The 18,276-nt window shown below is 40.0% G+C and overlaps 1 protein-coding gene across 5 annotated transcripts in view; it reads right to left on the bottom strand.

Moving 5' to 3' along the window:
- carmil3 (capping protein regulator and myosin 1 linker 3) overlaps nucleotides 1-18,276 on the bottom strand; it is a 150,951-nt gene that overhangs the window by 50,200 nt on the left and 82,475 nt on the right. For all 5 annotated transcript variants that reach the window (XM_047368548.1, XM_047368545.1, XM_047368546.1 and 2 more), the window contains exons 15-16: nucleotides 16,888-16,964; nucleotides 10,879-10,983 (exon numbers count right to left, since the gene is read on the bottom strand). In XM_047368548.1, coding sequence (XP_047224504.1) covers nucleotides 10,879-10,983; nucleotides 16,888-16,964 — 182 coding nt within the window. The remainder of the gene's footprint in view (nucleotides 1-10,878; nucleotides 10,984-16,887; nucleotides 16,965-18,276) is intronic.

The raw sequence follows: 18,276 nt of genomic DNA, 5'->3' as shown, positions 1-18,276 counted from the left end.
TGATGTAAGCAAATTTAATACAAGAGATTTCCTCATCAGTAGTTGATCTCGACCTTTAGTCAGATTTAGACATTTGAACACAAACTTGGAAATTCCCGAGCATTGAGTAAAAGGACATTCCTTTCTCCTACCTGTTGCTACACATAACTGGTCACTCCTACTTTTACAAGAAAGAAAGTTTGCTATTTGGAAGGACAGATCATGACATTATCCATCACCCTAATTAAGCTAACACTAATTTAAAAGTCCATTTGGAAAGCTTTGAGCATCATGTCTGCAAAGCTCCCACCTGCAGGCTCTACCAGGTTCGCTAAATCTTTTAAAATTATCAACTGTTTAAACTGAATGTCGACTTTAATTTTCATCTTAATACTTTTACGACTTAAGCAAAAAATGTATTCGTGGTCCTCAAAATATTGTTAAAGAATACACCGATTATAGTCTAAATTAATAGTTTTTATTACTGCTGTTGTCAACTGTTGTGCTTTTATACTTAAGTATTTATTTTGGATTTAGACAATGTAAGTGTGCTCCACAAGCCTTCACCAACAGCGCCTTACAGCATCGTAGGTGGGTATATTTTTAGCAGCTCAATGTAACAACAATAAACATGCCCGAACATTTTTACAAACCTTGGCTGACAAACAGGTGGATCTGTCACGACTGCTGTGGGTATATTCAAGATGAGAGTGATGACAGTTTCTGGGAGAGCTAATTCAGGCTGTAACATTATGTCACATAGGACAGAGCTTTGACTTGAATTAATGCTTCATTCTGATGAGAAACACAGACTCTAGAACAGGGGTGCCCATTACGTCGATCGCGATCTACTGGTCGATGGCAAAGGTAGTGTTGGGACCCAGCCATGGGTACAAAATGAAAGGCCAGTACGAACTTTTCTGGAACTTTCAAAATAAATCGCATTAACCTACTTCCAGCTCAGCCGGAAACCGGGGAATAACAGCAGATGTCCCGTGACATCACTGTCCGAATAAAAATCCCGCTTTTGCAACAAACTGACTTCTTCCACGCAGGTCCCCAGAGGAACTGGACGGAGGGACACAGCGTGCTAATGTCTCTTTGCAGGCAAACAGATACTGGATCCAAGAGTGTCATATAATCACGCGATCATATGCACCAAGTTAAGTAGGAATGAGTTGTTGTTTGTGTATCAGGTATTCATTCATGAACAGGGGCAATTAAGGTGCAAGCGTGGCTTGACTTTCTCTCTGAGGTCTACAGAAGCAAACTGTGTTATAGAGAGTTCCCAGCAGAGATCCTGTCTCTACGACGCCGAGTGGAGCAGTTTTCCCGGTCTGAAGGAAGGACAACAGGACCGCATCACCGTGGTTACAGCAGTAACGTGCAGTTTGGCCGGCCGACAGAACGAGCCGCCCCACCCCACAGCTACAGAGGTTAGCTGCAAACTAACTCTTTGTTCACTGTGGATACTTTTCTCAACTTCGTTGCCTCGGACAACCTTTCCTCAGCACGGTTCACATAAGAGGTTGTGTTTTGGGCAGAGAGAAGTAGTTTAGAATGAAATAATCTAAACATTTTTTGTTTTATGACGTTTGGTTTTGTTTTTGTTGAAAACTCAGCCATCTGTGTGCTAGCAGATTATCTGCTCAGCACATGCTCAGTTTGTGTGTTCAGTGTTTGTTTTTTTTAAGCTAAGACAAATTTTATTTAAAGGGTGATTTTAAACACAGAAGATCGTCCATAACGCGCCATCCACGCTTATGCATTTCAACCCTTTTATTAATGGTATTTTAAAGGTATGTGTTTGATTCTTATGATAAGTTATTTGTTTGCTTTAACCACTAACAGCTAAGAACACGTGCTTGCCTACTATTGATCATTTACCCAAAAAGGATGTTAGTTTTCAATATATATATAAATTATATAAATATAAAATATTATTTCCCTGAATATTATTTTACTAAACTTGATAATTAAGTAACACAATTAAGCCCATTTCTCAAAGATTTGGTTCTTATTCAAAATAATATTTCCTTAAATATTATTTTACTATTTCTTTAATAATATTTCTTTAAATTTTATTTCAATAAATAAAGGCAGCTAATTAAACAATGTTTAATTGTGAACAAATGGTATTGGAAAGACCAAGGAACACTGCAGACATCCCAGGGTGGCCCATCTGACCTGAGGGGCCGGATCTCAGTGATCCACAGCTCAGGTGGGAGAAACTGTTGACGGGATAACTATTAGTTGTACACTCCATACTTCTAGAAGGGTGGAATCATGAAAGTGACTGTTGAAATGAATCCAGAAGGTTGGTTTTATTCAGCAAATCATTCTTTAAAATATTCTTTTATTAAAATAATATTAATAATATCTTGTATTGTGAATGGTTGTCTAAAGGTTTGCTAATTATTGTCAAGTTAGTTCTAAGACTAACTTCACTTCATTTCCAGATTCTTCAAGATAATCCTTGGTTCTCAAACATAAACATTGCATGGTAATGTTGCATCACTCTTTTGGTCATGGTTTTCAAACATCTTTAATCAACTTGTTTATGTTGTACATAGCCTATTAGTCTTCCTTATTATTTAATTCTGCTAGGTAGTTAGTTGGATTGTTTTAGCATAGTTACGAGTTTGTTGATTGAAATATGTTTGACTTTGAGTTGACTTATTTTTGTTAATAAATTATTTTGTAATAAGAAATTGTGTGAATTCATTGCATGTGCGTGCAGAGTTTTGCTGTTCAATAATGTCAGAGCTTGGCTCACAACTTTCTATTTTGTCCTAATACCATCGCCTTACTGGGCTGGTATTCACAGGACAACCCTTAACAGACCGAAATATTATTTAATAAATATTAAAGTATTAATATTAAATAATAAATAATATATTCATATTCATGAATACAAACTGTAGTTTTGGTAGATCACAAGACCAAAAAATAAACAAACAAATAAATCACCATCATGATGTTTATCACTTGATTGACATACAGGACATGCAGTCTGACATGTCATCTCTTTTTTGACACCACCTCACACATGCGCTTTGATTTACGCCAGCTACTGGAAAACTAGCAGAGCCGTGCAGTACTGAGTAGCTAGTTAGCCTCAAGTTTAATAATAATAAACTCAAGAAAGGGTTTAAAATGGACCTGGACAAAGCAAGAAGCAAAAACATACAACTTCCATACAGAATGGGAGGAGGACTTTTTTCTTCACAATGTCATACTCAAAGTGCGTTTGCCTCATCTGTCTGTCTTCTGTTGCTATTCCGAAGAAGGGAAATGTGGAGCGTCATTTTCGGAATATTCATAAAAACTGACATTAACTTCCCTCCTAAAAGCAAACTGAGAAAGAAAAAGGTGAAGGAACTTAAAGCCCAGTTGTCTGGACAGCAGTCTTTGCTCTCACAGGTGACTACAAAAGCAAAGGCAACCACCGAAGCATCATTCCGGGTGAGTCACTTAATTGTTAAACACAAGAAGCCCTTCCAAGACGGAGAGATGATAAAGAAGCATTCGTTGAAGCAGCTAACTCGTTTCGGAAGTTTAAAAACAACTCGGAAATATTGTCTTCAATAAAGGCTCTCAAACCATCAGCGAATACAGTTACAGCAATCTGAAGCCATTGCTGAGGATTTAACGCAGCAGCTTTGGAAGGATACTGCAGACTGCAAGTGTTTCTCGCTGCAGTTAGATGAGTCAACGGATGTGATTGGCACAGCCCAATTGTGCATTTTTATCCGGATGATATTTGCCGATCTGACTGCCTAAAAGAACAGCTGCACCTCCAGTCACCAGTCTGTCAAGCTTCTGAAGTTTGCGGACGACACCACTCTGATCGGACTCATCTCTGATGGTGACGAGTCCGCGTACAAATGGGAGGTGGACCATCTGTTGGACCGGTGCAGCCAGAACGAACAACCTTGAGCTCAACGCTCTAAAGACAGTGGAGATGGTTGTGGACTTCAGGCAGAACCCAGCCCCACCTGCCCCCATCACCCTCCGTGACTCCACAATTGACACTGTGGAATCTTTCCACTTGCTGGGAACCATCATCTCCCGGGACCTCAAGTGGGAGCCAAACATCAGCTCCCTCATCAAGAAAGCCCAGCAGAGGATGTTCTGAAGAAAATGTGCCGAAGAAATTCAACCTGCCAAAGACTATGATGGTGCACTTCTACACAACCATCATTGAGTCCATCCTCACCTCCTCCATCACCATCTGGTACACCGCTGCTACAGCAAAGGATAAGGGCAGGCTGCAGCGTGTCATTCGGTCTGCTGAGAAGGTGATTGGCTGCAGTCTACTGTCGCTCCAGGAACTTTACACCTCCAGGACCCTGAAGCGGGCTGGGAAGATTCTGGTTGATCCCTCCCACCCGGGTCACAGACTCTTTGAGACTCTCCCCTCTGGCAAGAGGCAGCGGTCCATCCAGACCGAAACCTCAAGCCACAAGAACAGTTTTTTCCCATCTGCCATCAGCCTTGTTAACAAAGCCCGGAAACCACCTTGACACTCTCCCTTTCCCCCACACCCCCCCTTTTTTGCTGACAGGACACCTGTAACCTGCAACTCTATGCGTTACATTAACGCTCAGCTTGGACTTTACTTGCACTGGCATACTTGCACACTGATCACCTGCACTGTTGTACCGCTCTCGCATCTTATACTGCTCTACATTTACTCTCACCCACTTAAAACTGGGCACATATATTTATATTCATAATGTAACTATATTTATACTGTTTAAATTGAGTACTGTATTGCACTGACTACGTCAAAACAAATTCCTTGTATGTCCAAAAACGTACTTGGCAATAAAGCTTTTCTGATTCTGAGAAGCTGTTAACTGTACAGGCCATGAAAGAACACACACGGGGACAGGTATTTTTCAGTCTTTCCAAAACTTCACTGCAAAAAACCAACCTCCTGTGTGCAAATCGGTGTCCATAAACCCACAGACAGCTCGCAGGCGAGCTGTCTGTGGGTTTATTGCCAAGTGCAGGGAGGCCAATGCTTTCCCCGACGTCCTCAATTGCAATTGCATAATACACCAACAAGCGCTGTGCAAAAATGCTCAACATGAAAGAATTTGCGCCAGATCTCTTCAAAGACGGCTTTTCCATGCATGCATCTAGGAGGCCGACCACGACCACTCTGAGTTGCTGCTCCACACTGATGTGAGATGGCTGAGTCAGGGGAGATTCCTGCAAAGGTTTCGAGAGCTCTTTCGACTGCATTATTTGGCTCCACTTATTTATGCGAGTCCGCGTTTTCTCACGCGAAGATAAAAAAGTCCAACTATCATTCCACCATGACTGATGATACTCTGGAAGTGTGCTTGAGGCTGGCTATTAGCAGCTACTTTCCTGACTATGGATCTCTAGCTGATTCCATTCAGTGCAAGTCAGATTAAGCAGGTAAGTACAAAAAAATGATAATACCGAATGCATGTAACCCACCTCCTGCTTTGAAAGAGTAATTTAACATGTTATGTGAAGAGATGTAAAGTCAGATTCATCTTTCTTTTTTCTTTTTTTTATCTAACAAATAGCTTAGATTTAGTTACATTTTATTTAAAGAATACACAACAAGAACAATAAAGAATAAGCAATATATTAATACAAAATTATATATATATACACAGGGGTTGGACAATGAAACTGAAACACCTGTCATTTTAGTGTGGGAGGTTTCATGGCTAAATTGGACCAGCCTGGTAGCCAGTCTTCATTGATTGCACATTGCACCAGTAAGAGCAGAGTGTGAAGGTTCAATTAACAGGGTAAGAGCACAGTTTTGCTCAAAATATTGAAATGCACACAACATTATGGGTGACATACCAGAGTTCAAAAAATGACAAATTGTTGGTGCACGTCTTGCTGGCGCATCTGTGACCAAGACAGCAAGTCTTTGTGATGCATCAAGAGCCACGGTATCCAGGGTAATGTCAGCATACCACCAAGAAGGATGAACCACATCCAACAGGATTAACTGTGGACGCACATTGCACATTGCAAAGAAGGGATGTTCAGGTGCTAACCCGGATTGTATCCAAAAAACATAAAACCACGGCTGCCCAAATCATGGCATAATTAAATGTGCACCTCAACTCTCCTGTTTCCACCAGAACTGTCCGTCAGGAGCTTCACAGGGTCAATATACACGGCCGGGCTGCTATAGCCAAACCTTTGGTCATTCATGCCAATGCCAAACGTCGGTTTCAATGGTGCAAGGAGCGCAAATCTTGGGCTGTGAACAATGTGAAACATGTATTGTTCTCTGATGAGTCCACCTTTACTGTTTTCCCCACATCCGGGAGAGTTACGGTGTGGAGAAGCCCCAAAGAAGCGTACCACCTAGACTGTTGCATGCCCAGAGTGAAGCATGGAGGTGGATCAGTGATGGTTTGGGCTGCCATATCATGGCATTCCCTTGGCCCAATACTTGTGCTAGATGGGCGCGTCACTGCCAAGGACTACCGAACCATTCTTGAGGACCATGTGCATCCAATGGTTCAAACATTGTATCCTGAAGGTGGTGCCGTGTATCAGGATGACAATGCACCAATACACACAAGAAGACTGGTGAAAGATTGGTTTGATGAACATGAAAGTGAAGTTGAACATCTCCCATGGCCTGCACAGTCACCAGATCTAAATATTATTGAGCCACTTTGGGGTGTTTTGGAGGAGCAAGTCAGGAAACGTTTTCCTCCACCAGTATCACGTAGTGACCTGGCCAATATCCTGCAAGAAGAATGGCTTAAAATCCCTCTGACCACTGTGCAGGACTTGTATATTGACGCTGTATTGGCTGCAAAAGGAGGCCCTACACCATACTAATAAATTATTGTGGTCTAAAACCAGGTGTTTCAGTTTCATTGTCCAATCCCTGTACATATATATATATATATTTATTCTTTTATGGTAGGTAGATCTTTGTGACTTGGTCATATTATAAGTAGCCCACAAGTTGAAAAAGTGTGGGCAGCCCTGCTCTAGAACAAGGAGACATTTATATTAGCCCATGTAGAAGTTCTTTTTAATAGACATATTGGACAACGTCACCAATGCTGTTCTTCATAAAGGTCACAGTGAAAATGCTGCAAGGAGTTGCATAATAACTTAGCCTTCAGAAGTGGGCTTATTTCACTCCGTTAAACATTTTAATTCAAGTACTTCTTGGTTCCATTTAGAGTTGCACTGATCAGGCTTTTACGGCTGATTTTTACGGCTGATTTATATTGTTTTTGTAGCTCTGATCTGCTAATTTTGACCTAAAATCTCATCTGAGTAAATAACTTTTTAGGTCAACAACTAAATGTCCCAACCAGTGACCATAAAAGAAGAAAAATGTGCTGCATGTTCATTGACAGAGTTAGTAATGCTGTTACTAAAAGAAAAAAAACAAAAAAAAAAACAAAAGCATTACAAGATCGTGTCTCTAATCTTGTAAATATTTTTTGGTAAATTCCAGACAAGGTAGATCCAAGGACATGCTCTGCTGATGCTTTTATAAACCTAGTAAAGGGAATTTTTAGATTTGCTGCATTGAATAAGCAAGTGCTATTTTTCTATTTTACAAAAAGGAAATGGAGGTTTCAATTTTGGTTGTTTCAATTAAGCTGTTGAAATGTCATTCATTAATTACTTAATCTGTATTACTTGTAATACATGGAATCCAGAAATATAAAAGCAAAAGGTGACATTTTCACACATTTGATGCATTTAATGAAGAAACAATTCTGATTGGTCAGTATTTAACCACCAGTCTGAACGGATCAAGAGTAAATTAACTGATTATGATCACTGGCTGAATGACTGGTCTATTTAAACCTACTTACCTAACTTCATGGATATTTATTTTATGAACACAAAAACTGCTCGTATTGCAGTTTGTTTTTGCCAGCTCAGTAGATGCTTCTTGACCAAAGACTTTACAAATGAGGGGAGAGTAGATTCAATTATCAAGTGGCTGTCACAGGTGGTGCTACATTAGTCACAGCGGCACACTCAGCAGAATGTTCCTGATATAGGATTATCAGCAACACCGCACTATTCAGTATATCATACATGCATGATAAAAACCATGGTCACAAAATTAATGAGTGTTGTTGCATATCATAGATTATTTTCCCATTATCAGTAAAGGTAAGATTTACCTTTTTTGTTTTGGTCACCGAATACTGATTATGAGTTCAGATCAGGGTATTTTATTCATTTTCTTTATTTTTATGTTAACTTCATTTATACTGTGGAGTCACCTTAGTGTAACATGCAACTAGGCAATAAAAGTGGATTTATTCCAGCCTCAACATGTCATGATGAATCACACACAGGTTCTAATGAATAACAATCAGAAAGCAAACTAGGAAGTTCTGTCACTAAAGCACTGCTGCCTTTATAGAGATGTAGAAAAACGTTAACACAAATCTACACCTGCTGGCTGCACAGCTCCCCATTTACAGCTGAGTAATTAGGGCTGGCTGAAATAGCAGAAATATGATCACAAAGGTGGTGATGCTGTAGTTGTGTGTGTTCATTAATATGAATTTAGAGCTATATTTATAAATCACCATTATTTCATACAGAAAACATAATGTCTCCATTTTTCTTACCTCCCCAACAATGACAGCTTTATCAGCTTTTGAGCTGGTAAAAGAGGCAAGATAAGAAGCTTCTGTTAAGTTTGTTGCAATATGGCTCTCCAAGCAGGGTGCCATTGGTTATGGGGTGCCCAAAAATTCAAAATGTTCTATTAATTGCGATTCAGACTTGTTTTCTCTTGCTTATAGTTCCGTCCAGCCAATAAAGAGTGGGCAGCCCCTGTGTTGTGCGGAATGTAAGCGTTGTGAGAACATATAGAAAATTTATAACGCTGAGGCTGCTTGCAGGGTAAATTTAAGGGCTATTTCAGGGTTTTTTAAAGGGTCTGGAATAAGTTTAACCATTTCTAGTTACAAATCCTAAATATGTAAACTGGTCAAACGTCATATGGATTGTTCTACACTGAACAGAGGTCTTTTAAATACAATTTGAGATTCACGAATGCCTTAACATATTTGTGAAAATACAAAAATTTCATTGAGATGGTTTCTTGGCATAAGAAGCATCTTTATTTGAGACAACTATGAAAAGCATATTATATAGATCGCTTAAAGCTGGACTTCCTACAGTGATTATTAATGCTTTAAAATCACTTTGAGATTAGGGATTCTTAGTTTGCATTCACACTGCTGGTCCGTCCCAGGGATTGTCCCAGGGATGGGTAAAGAGTGAGGAAATTCAGACCTTCATTTGGCCTGGCTTGCTTTTATAAAGAGATTTTTAGACCGGACCAAATAGAGTGATGCAGTTGCAATGGATTGTTTTGAGGGCAGCATTGCGCTGATCAAGAACAAAAAAAGTGTGAAGAAGAAAGTCCATCTTATAAGGGTTTCTGTTGCACTTTAGTGTTCAGATATAGTTGTGTCCCTGCATCTCTTCACTACTCCCAAGAGACATTTTCAAATTATTTTGTCATCAGATTCGCACTCTTACTTTGTTTTTTCTCAACTACTTCTTCTACTCAAACACGCTGCTCCTAACTTACATCCTTTCTTCCTGTTTTTGGTGCGGTGGCCCGGCTATGGGAAGAAACTTAGGCCATCAGAAACTGAATTTGAATTACTTAGACTAAATCAGTATTTGCCAATTTGAAATTAATTGCATTGGTTTGAAAATGAATTTTACTAAACTGAAACTGAATTTAGTGATTTGAAATTGAATTCATTTGCTTTTAAAATGTATTTCGTTGTATTAAAAATTCAGTTTGACTACTTTCACTTTCAGGTCTGAAATTCAATTTCAGTTCCAAAATTCAGTTTTTTGTGTCACACATCCGGGTCCTTGAGGATAGCCACAGATTAATCAAACATAGATTTATCGATTTACGTTTCACATCAGGTTAAACTTCCTTTACGGCATGTTGAGCTGGAGCAGTGCAGCTACATGAGCTTGGCGGATGTCAATCACCAAGTCAAATGAGCGTCTATAAGAAGCGTCATGTAAACAAATGATGGTCAAACAGTAACACTTATGCTACCTGTAGCTATTAGCTAAACATGCCAGATTAGCTTAGTGTGCCGCCGGTTACGTCGGTCTGCGTTTCTCTTGCTCTTACCTTAGCGTAACTTCTGTTGCCTAGCAACCATGTTAGCGTGAAGCACAGAGCTGTGAAGCCGAACAAATGGAGCCTGAAGGTTAATACTGCTCTCTGTACTGTAAATAACTACATGGTTTTTATTTACCCTTTTACATATTGCTGATGGCTTATAATGCTGTTTTGTTTAAAATGTTCTTGTTTTATGATCTTGTTCATTATTTAGCCAATAAAAATTGGAGATCATCTGTATACAAAGCCTAAAAACACTCAGCCATTGTAGTCTGCGTTTATACTGTGGAATGGGCCATTTAATGAATTAATGGACTGACTTAAAGCGTAATTTACATTGCCAAGATGTACATACATTTAATAGCAATCTAATTTTGAGACTGCTTTATTGCTCAGCCGCACTTTAAACTTTGATGTGACTATTTTTATAAATGATCTTAACGTGCCGCTTTACTGTTGATGCTGCTTTATACTTTCATTAGAACCAAGTCTGGCAGTAATGCTGATTTATTCATCACTTGAGAAGACCTTTACATAAAGACAGACTTTTATATATATTTTTTACAGGGCACTTTGGCAGTAAAACTGGCTTTTAAACTAAACACATTCATTTGAAATTCTATTAAAAAGATTCAAGAATTAATTACAGCCATTTTTCCAGCCTATAGAGGTTAGTTAAAATAATGTCTTGCTGGCAGACTTTTAAAAGACTGTTTAAATCCGTGTCTCACCTCAGTGAATCCGGGGGGACCTTCATGGAGGCCAGGTTGACATAGGTCAGGCTGAAGGCGGAGCTGAAGAACTGGCGGAAAGTCGGCAGAGAGTCTCTCCCCCTCCTGGGAAAGGACAATAGAGCAAAAGGAGATATTTAAATAGAGAGAGACGGATCACAGCCAGGCAGACGCTGGTACATAAAAAATGCTCAGACAAGAACAAGAACAGATGGAAGACTGAACGAGAAAAGAGGGGGAATGGCATAAGAAGGGAAAAAGCTTTTAAAGAGCGACAGAAAGTGTCCAGCAGATGAGCAGGGAGTTGACAGAGAGAGAGTGTGGTAGCAGTAAAGCAGACAGATGCCAGTGGAGACATTTAGGTCAGTATTACATCAAGGAGACACTATATAGTACTGGGCTTGGCATTTATTACTGCCACCACCTAAAAGGTAAGAATAACAAATCAGCCAACCATCTGCTTGGAAAAAACAGTAAATTAGCCTGTCAACAGGGGGGCAAAGACAGGGAGAGAGCATGCATATGCAACTATGCTGGTTCAGATGTGGTTAGCACTTGTCATGGCAAGCAATCTGCCACTTCAACTCCCAACTGTACAAATAATTCACCCCAGCGGTGGATGGGAAAGGGTGTCTGGAGAACGCGGGGCGAAGTGACGGGTGCAAGGAGGGAGTGAGGAGGGAGCAGGGGGAATTCGTCATACTGAAAGATGAGGTTTGTTTTCCTCAGGCAATGATTACCTGCTACCTCTTTTCAGGAAGCTGCTGTTTTGCTTACTTCGAGCTGGGAATCAAACTATGTACGACTATGTTGAGGACTGTAGCCTCTGCATCTGGTGCGCCTGCTCTACCACTAAGCCGTGGGGTGCCCCATGACTTCCTTTTTTTGAAAAGGTGCCTTTTCCAGTGCTGTATCTGTTCATTCGGCTCCTGATCAACAAAGAGCTCATCTATTACAGTGAGGTTAATCAGAAATACCCTGCCTGCAGCAGCAAAACTGTAATAGAACCTGAACCTCAGAAATGGATTGTTACAAAAAAAGCTGCCCTCTGCTCTCCAGTTTGATTGCTGAGCCAGTTTTTTTCACGTGTTCATGTGTTTGCTACAGCTGGGTCATAGATATGAGAGAAGTAATGTAACTGATTGGGAATAAAATGACAAATCACTCTGCCTTTCCAGTTCCTGGCTCAGTTTGGTGCATATTATGCTCTGTGAGCTCCCCACTAACCCTGTCCTTGTGTATGTCATGACCTGACGCTTAATGCTGATTACGGAGTCAAAATTAGAGCAACCAGAGCTTGACTGAAAGCTTGCTAAGTTGGGCTTTAAGAAGAATGAAACATTACAAGCTACAATGGATTTTGCTCTGGTGTTTTTCACTTCCACAGCCTGCAGATTCACACATAGGATGTTGCTTCACTATTTTCACTATAGCTCTTTTTATAATCCTCCCATATTCCGCCTGCACAGATAAAACCGTGTTATCTTATAATAATACTGAATAAAAAGAGCTTGGGTATATGCAAAAAAAGTAGAATGAATTAGGATGCAATGCCTTGATATGTTCATACTACCAGAACCTCTTCCATATTTTCTTAGGTTACAATCACAAACATCAATGTATTTTTTTGTGATTTTACGTGTTAAGCCAAGAAACAGTAATGCATAATTGTGAAGTGGAAAGAAAAGCATACACAGTTTTTCACAATTTCTACAAATGAAAATCTGAAAAGTGTGGCATGCATTTGTAGTCAGCCCTCTGGTCAATACTCTGTAAAACCAACTTATGCAGCAAAATTCAATGGCAACTTATGTGTGTCTTGCACATCTATAGAGTAAAATCTGCACTGTTTACACTTTAGCTAAATCCAAGTCAGATTGGATGGAGTGTGTCTGTGAACATATATATATATGTACACTCCCCGGCCACTTTATTAGGTACATCTGTCCAACTGCTCGTTAATGCAAATTTCTAATCAGCCAATAACATGGCAGCAAGTAAATGCATTTAGGCATGTAGACATGGTCAAGACGATCTGCTGCAGTTCAAACTGAGCATCAGAATGGGGAAGAAAGGTGATTTAAGTGACTTTGAACGTGGCATGGTTGTTGGTGCCAGACGGGCTGGTCTGAGTATTTCAGAAACTGCTGATCTTCTTGGGTTTTCACGCACTACCATCTCTAGGGTTTACAGAGAAAAATAGAAAATATCCAGTGAGCGGCAGTTCTGTGGGCAAATGCCTTGTTGATGGCAGAGGTCAGAGGAGAATGGCCAGACTGGTTCGAGCTGATAGAAAGGCAACAGTAACTCAAATAACCACTCGTTACAACCAAGGTATGCAGAAGAGCATCTCTGAATGTACAACACGTCGAACCTTGAGGCGGATGGGCTACAGCAGCAGAAGACCACACCGGGTGCCACTCCTGTCAGCTAAGAACAGGAAACTGAGGCTACAATTCGCACAGGCTCACCAAAATTGGACAATATAAGATTGGAAAAACGTTGCCTGGTCTGATGAGTCTTGATTTCCTCTGCGACATTCAGGTGGTAGGGTCAGAATTTGTCGTCAACAACATGAAAGAATGGACCCATCCTGCCTTGTATCAACGGTTCAGGCTGGTGGTGGTGGTGTAATGGTGTGGGGGATATTTTCTTGGCACACTTTGGGCCCCTTAGTACCAATTGAGTATCGTGTCAACGCCACAGCCTACCTGAGTATTGTTGCTGACCATGTCCATCCCTTTATGACCACAGTGTACCCATCTTCTGATGGTTTCTTCCAGCAGGATAACGCACCATGTCATAAAGCATTAATCATCTCAGAATGGTTTCTTGAACATTGCAATGAGTTCACTGGACTCAAATGACCTCCACAGTCACCAGATCTCAATCCAATAGAGCACCTTTGCGATGTAGTGGAATGGGAGATTCGCATCATGGATGTACAGCCGACAAATCTGCAACATCTGTATTATGCCGCTGAGTGTGTGTGTATGTATATATATATATATATATATATATATATACATATACATATATATATATATATATATACATACATATACATACATATATATATATATATATATATAGGATTCAGTTCTAAACTTTAACTGGGTCATTCTAACTCATGAAAATGCTTCACCTGGAAGTTGAACCTCTACCCCAGTTTCATGTCTTAGCGGCCTTTAACAGGCTTTTTTCCAAGATTGCCTTTTATTTAGCTCCATCCATCTTCAACTCTAACCAGTTTCCCTTTCGCTGTTTAAGAAAAGCAATCCCCACAGCATAATGCTGCCACTACTATGTTTCACAGAGGGGATTCTTTGTTCAGGTAGATGTAAATGTTAAGCCCTGGTCTGATCATAGTTCCGCAGTTAAAATTTACAAAAACCCTCTATTAAAGATTACTTTGTGTCTTGAAACCGTACAATATTATATGCAAAGGCCACAGACAGTGTGCAGTTTCAGAGCATGCTGCTGGGATTGGGGTATGGCCTACAACTTGCAGCATTCACCTGAACAATCTACATAGGATGTGCATCTGGGGTTTCTTTTAGATTTGGCTGAACTCTGTCACAATGCTTATGTAGGCTGTCAAAATCGATTCAGATTCTGATGAGTAGCATATTTCTCAGACCAGACGGACACTGGAATATCATTTGGGGTTTCTTACTTCTCTGCAACCGCCGGCTTGTGCCGCTTCTGCTGTTGTTTTGAGGTACTATGCCAAGCTATCTCCACAATCCTGTGTCACCCCTTACAGTCCATTGTGGTTTAGGGTTTATTACTACCTTGTGAGGTGGATGAAGGGCGTAATAGTGGGGGGTCAACCTTAACCTCACATTTTGTGTGAGGACCCTTCAATTGTTCGTAAAGAGTATGTATGGCACACGGCACAGAAGTATGATATAAAAGTTGCTTCCATTTTTCTCCACCGAATGTTTTGCATGTAAGCCCAAAGGTTTCATCTGTGTCCAATCTCACTAGAGCACCTCCTTCCACATACTTGTGTTCCTTAAATGGTTGGTGGCACACTGCAAACAGGACTCATTATGGATTTTTCTCAAACATGACTTTCTCTTTGTCAATCTTCCACAAAGGCCACATTTCTGGTGTGAATAGTTGTCCTAATCTTGTTTTACACCTGAGATAAGCATCTGCAGCTCTTTCAGAGTTACAATGACCCTTTTGACTGCTTCTCTGATTAATTAAATTAAATCTTGAGAAGCTGTTTTATAACCTAACTCTGCATAATCTTTTCCACAACTTTCGCCCTCACCTGTCTGTTCCTTGGTCATGATGCTGTTTGTTCATTATGCTCTCTAACAAACCTCTGAGGCCTCCAGAGAATAACTGTATATATACTGAGATTACACTCTTGAAGACAATTGATTGCTCAGGATTTTATTTAGGGGTAGCAGAACTACTGGGGATGAATACAAATGCACACCACTCTCTTGAAAACTTTGTATCATTTTCAATACACTTGAAAATTATGAACTACTTTCTGTTAGTTTGTCACATAAAATCCCAATAAAATTCCTTCCAGTTAGTGGTTGTAAAGTGACAAAATGTGAAAACAGTCAAGTGTAGATAATTTTGTAAGCCATTGTGATCACTATATCTCTCGCAGATACCTCTAATATTTGCCCTGCACAGATAAACCAAGTTAACTTGGCAGTGTGATAAAAGTGAATTAACGCAGAGAGATAAAGATAGAGAAAATGCAGAGCAAATTAAGTTATGCAGGCTAAAAATGGAAAAGGTCAATAGAAAAGTAAGATAAAGCCATCGTGATAGCTGCAAGGGGAAAAGCAGGCAGCTGCATTACAGTCGCAGATGGTGTGATAACCTCACATTGTCTGGGACACCGACTCTTTTTTTTTGGCACATTTATAATGATTAGAACATAGCCTGTCAAGCCTCCACAGATACACAACAGTGTCTGTTGCCGTGTCTCTCATATTACTCTCCTCAGAGAGCTGTATCAGCAAGTCCGAACCACAAGTGCATGTGTTGGTAACAGTATCTACATGGACAACTTCATTGTCACTCAAAAGCGAAGACACGTGCAAAGGACAGGGAAGTGATCTGAGGCCGGTTTCATATTCATGAGAATCAGCAGCCGGGTCCGTTCTTATCAGCTCCGTTCAGCCTTACGGCTCCGTGCTGTCACCACAACACTGGGGCCATCTGACCGGCAGCACAGAGCCAGCATGCATTTGAGCACCAGACGATCAGCAGGAAGTGGAAGGGGGAAGGAAGGAGTGCTGAGAAAGATGATGAAAGGTGGAGGCGGGCAGAGAGGAAAGAAAAGTGGTGAGGGGAGAAAAGAAGCAATAAAATAGGAAAGATAAAAATCTAACAGAGGATGGAGACATCAGCTCAACCAGACAAATGCAAAAAAAAAAGTAAAAGGTGGACAAAAAGATACAGTAGATGCAAAGACAGAACAAGTACAAAAATGCATGCATGGGAGCCTGGGGATTGCAACAATAATTCCCATCTAAAATTAGTCTCATTTTTCACCAAGTTCTCCTTCTCTGTAATTCTGTAATGCAATATCGTGAGCAGGGAGGCTCCTGGGTCCCTGTGGAACATGAAATCAGTAGAGCCGGAACCGCTGCAGCCTTCCAGCAAGGTAAACAGAGATACCCACATTTATCCAATGCACACCTACCAAAAAAATTTAAATAAATAAAAACAACTTGTGGGCATGATAACAAGCGCTTGACAGACTGAAAACTTGTTGGCAAACAGAGACATGTGTGCATGGAAGAAAACCACCAACACATTCTGTAAACACATATGCAGGAAGGCAGAAGAAATCAGAAATGCGAGAAGCAAAAATTCTTTTCTCAGTGAGGTCCCAGACATATACTAATATAGCTGGAAAAAAAAAAAAAAAAAAACACTCTCTTGATGCCTCCTAGGTGGAATTCCTTCAGAGTTGATTTTCTTCCTTATAAGATGAAAAAAACGAAGATATCTGAGGTGAATGCCCACCTGTGAGAGAAGGCGTTCTTGGACAGATTCAGGTAGGAGAGGTCGGCGCAGCAGCCTCGCAACAGGGCCCCAAATAACTGTCAGAAGAAAGACAGATCAATACAAGCGGCCTGTTCACAACTGCTTGGTGATCATGTTGCACAACAGTTATCCTAGCCATGCAGAGAAAGTTATAGCAAAGATTGAAGAAGACAACATGTAATGCATCACTTTTTCTGTTGGAGACCGGTAAGACACAATTGTCCCTTGATGTGTCATGCAAGCAGGGAGGAAGAGGCAATGGCTCTGCTATGAATGAGAATGAGCTCTCACTGCATTTCAGATCAGAGCTAAACAGTATTTGCAATTTATTTCTCACAAAATTTCTTCCTTTTTAAATCAAATTATAGAATGTTAGCATATTTCAATTTCAGCAAGGTAATTGACCAATTTCCTGGTGTATCAGAAATAAATGCTAATATTTTTACTACATATTATGACTACCCAAAATGAACAACTTTCTATTAGTTCCAAGAAAAAAATCTGCTAGTTTGAAACACCAACGTGGGATTCTGGCTCAATTATGTTTCGTGCCCACATGAGTGAAGGCCAAAAGACGTTTTACAATTAATCATTTCTTGTTTAACTTCCCTTTTAGTTACCTCATGAGAACCTTCTGAACTTATCTTGTAACATTCTGAAGCAGACAAAACTCACTGCTGCTGTGAGCTACTGCCCCAAAGCACTGAAACACTTCACAATGAACAAGCTTTTGCTGAAAGGAACAACTAGAGCATTAATTACACAAAATCAGCAGCAATCTACCAATGTCAAATAAACCAGTCACTTCCCACAATAATCAACAGAAAAGATTTAGCTTGGAGTTGTCCTTCAAATTTTATATTATAGACTGCCAGTACTATGGTATGGCTTTTATAGTTCTGCCTGCCTCACTGTAAATGTTTTTCTCTCTTCAAACACAATCTTAAAGAATTTAAAAAGACTAATTCTGTCAATTAGTGTCGAGAAACAACTAAGGGACAATAAACTCCAAGGAAACAGTATTTGAGCTGATAGAGCAAAACCATATTTTAGTTACATTATATACAAGCAATTAAAACAAGTAGTTTAAACACAGTACCTAAAATACAGCAATAATTTTTCCCCACTAACTTAGTACAGAGTTTTGCCTTTAACATTAGTAAAAACATGCCTAAAAGTCAATGCTTGGTTTGAATATGTAAAATGTTGTACTGGTATGTTTTTGTTTAGTGTGAGGCAACTACAAAGCCTGTAGTTGGAAAAAACTGAATAGACTTTCTCATGTGCACCAGATACTTTCACACACCGCAGGACTTCAAGATTCATTCTAAGTGTTGTTCTTTAACAACATAACGGTGACATCTGGCA

Source organism: Girardinichthys multiradiatus, chromosome 6 (assembly GCF_021462225.1).
Source record: "Girardinichthys multiradiatus isolate DD_20200921_A chromosome 6, DD_fGirMul_XY1, whole genome shotgun sequence".
Lineage (NCBI taxonomy): Eukaryota > Metazoa > Chordata > Actinopteri > Cyprinodontiformes > Goodeidae > Girardinichthys > Girardinichthys multiradiatus.
This window is presented reverse-complemented; position numbering and strand designations above follow the sequence as displayed.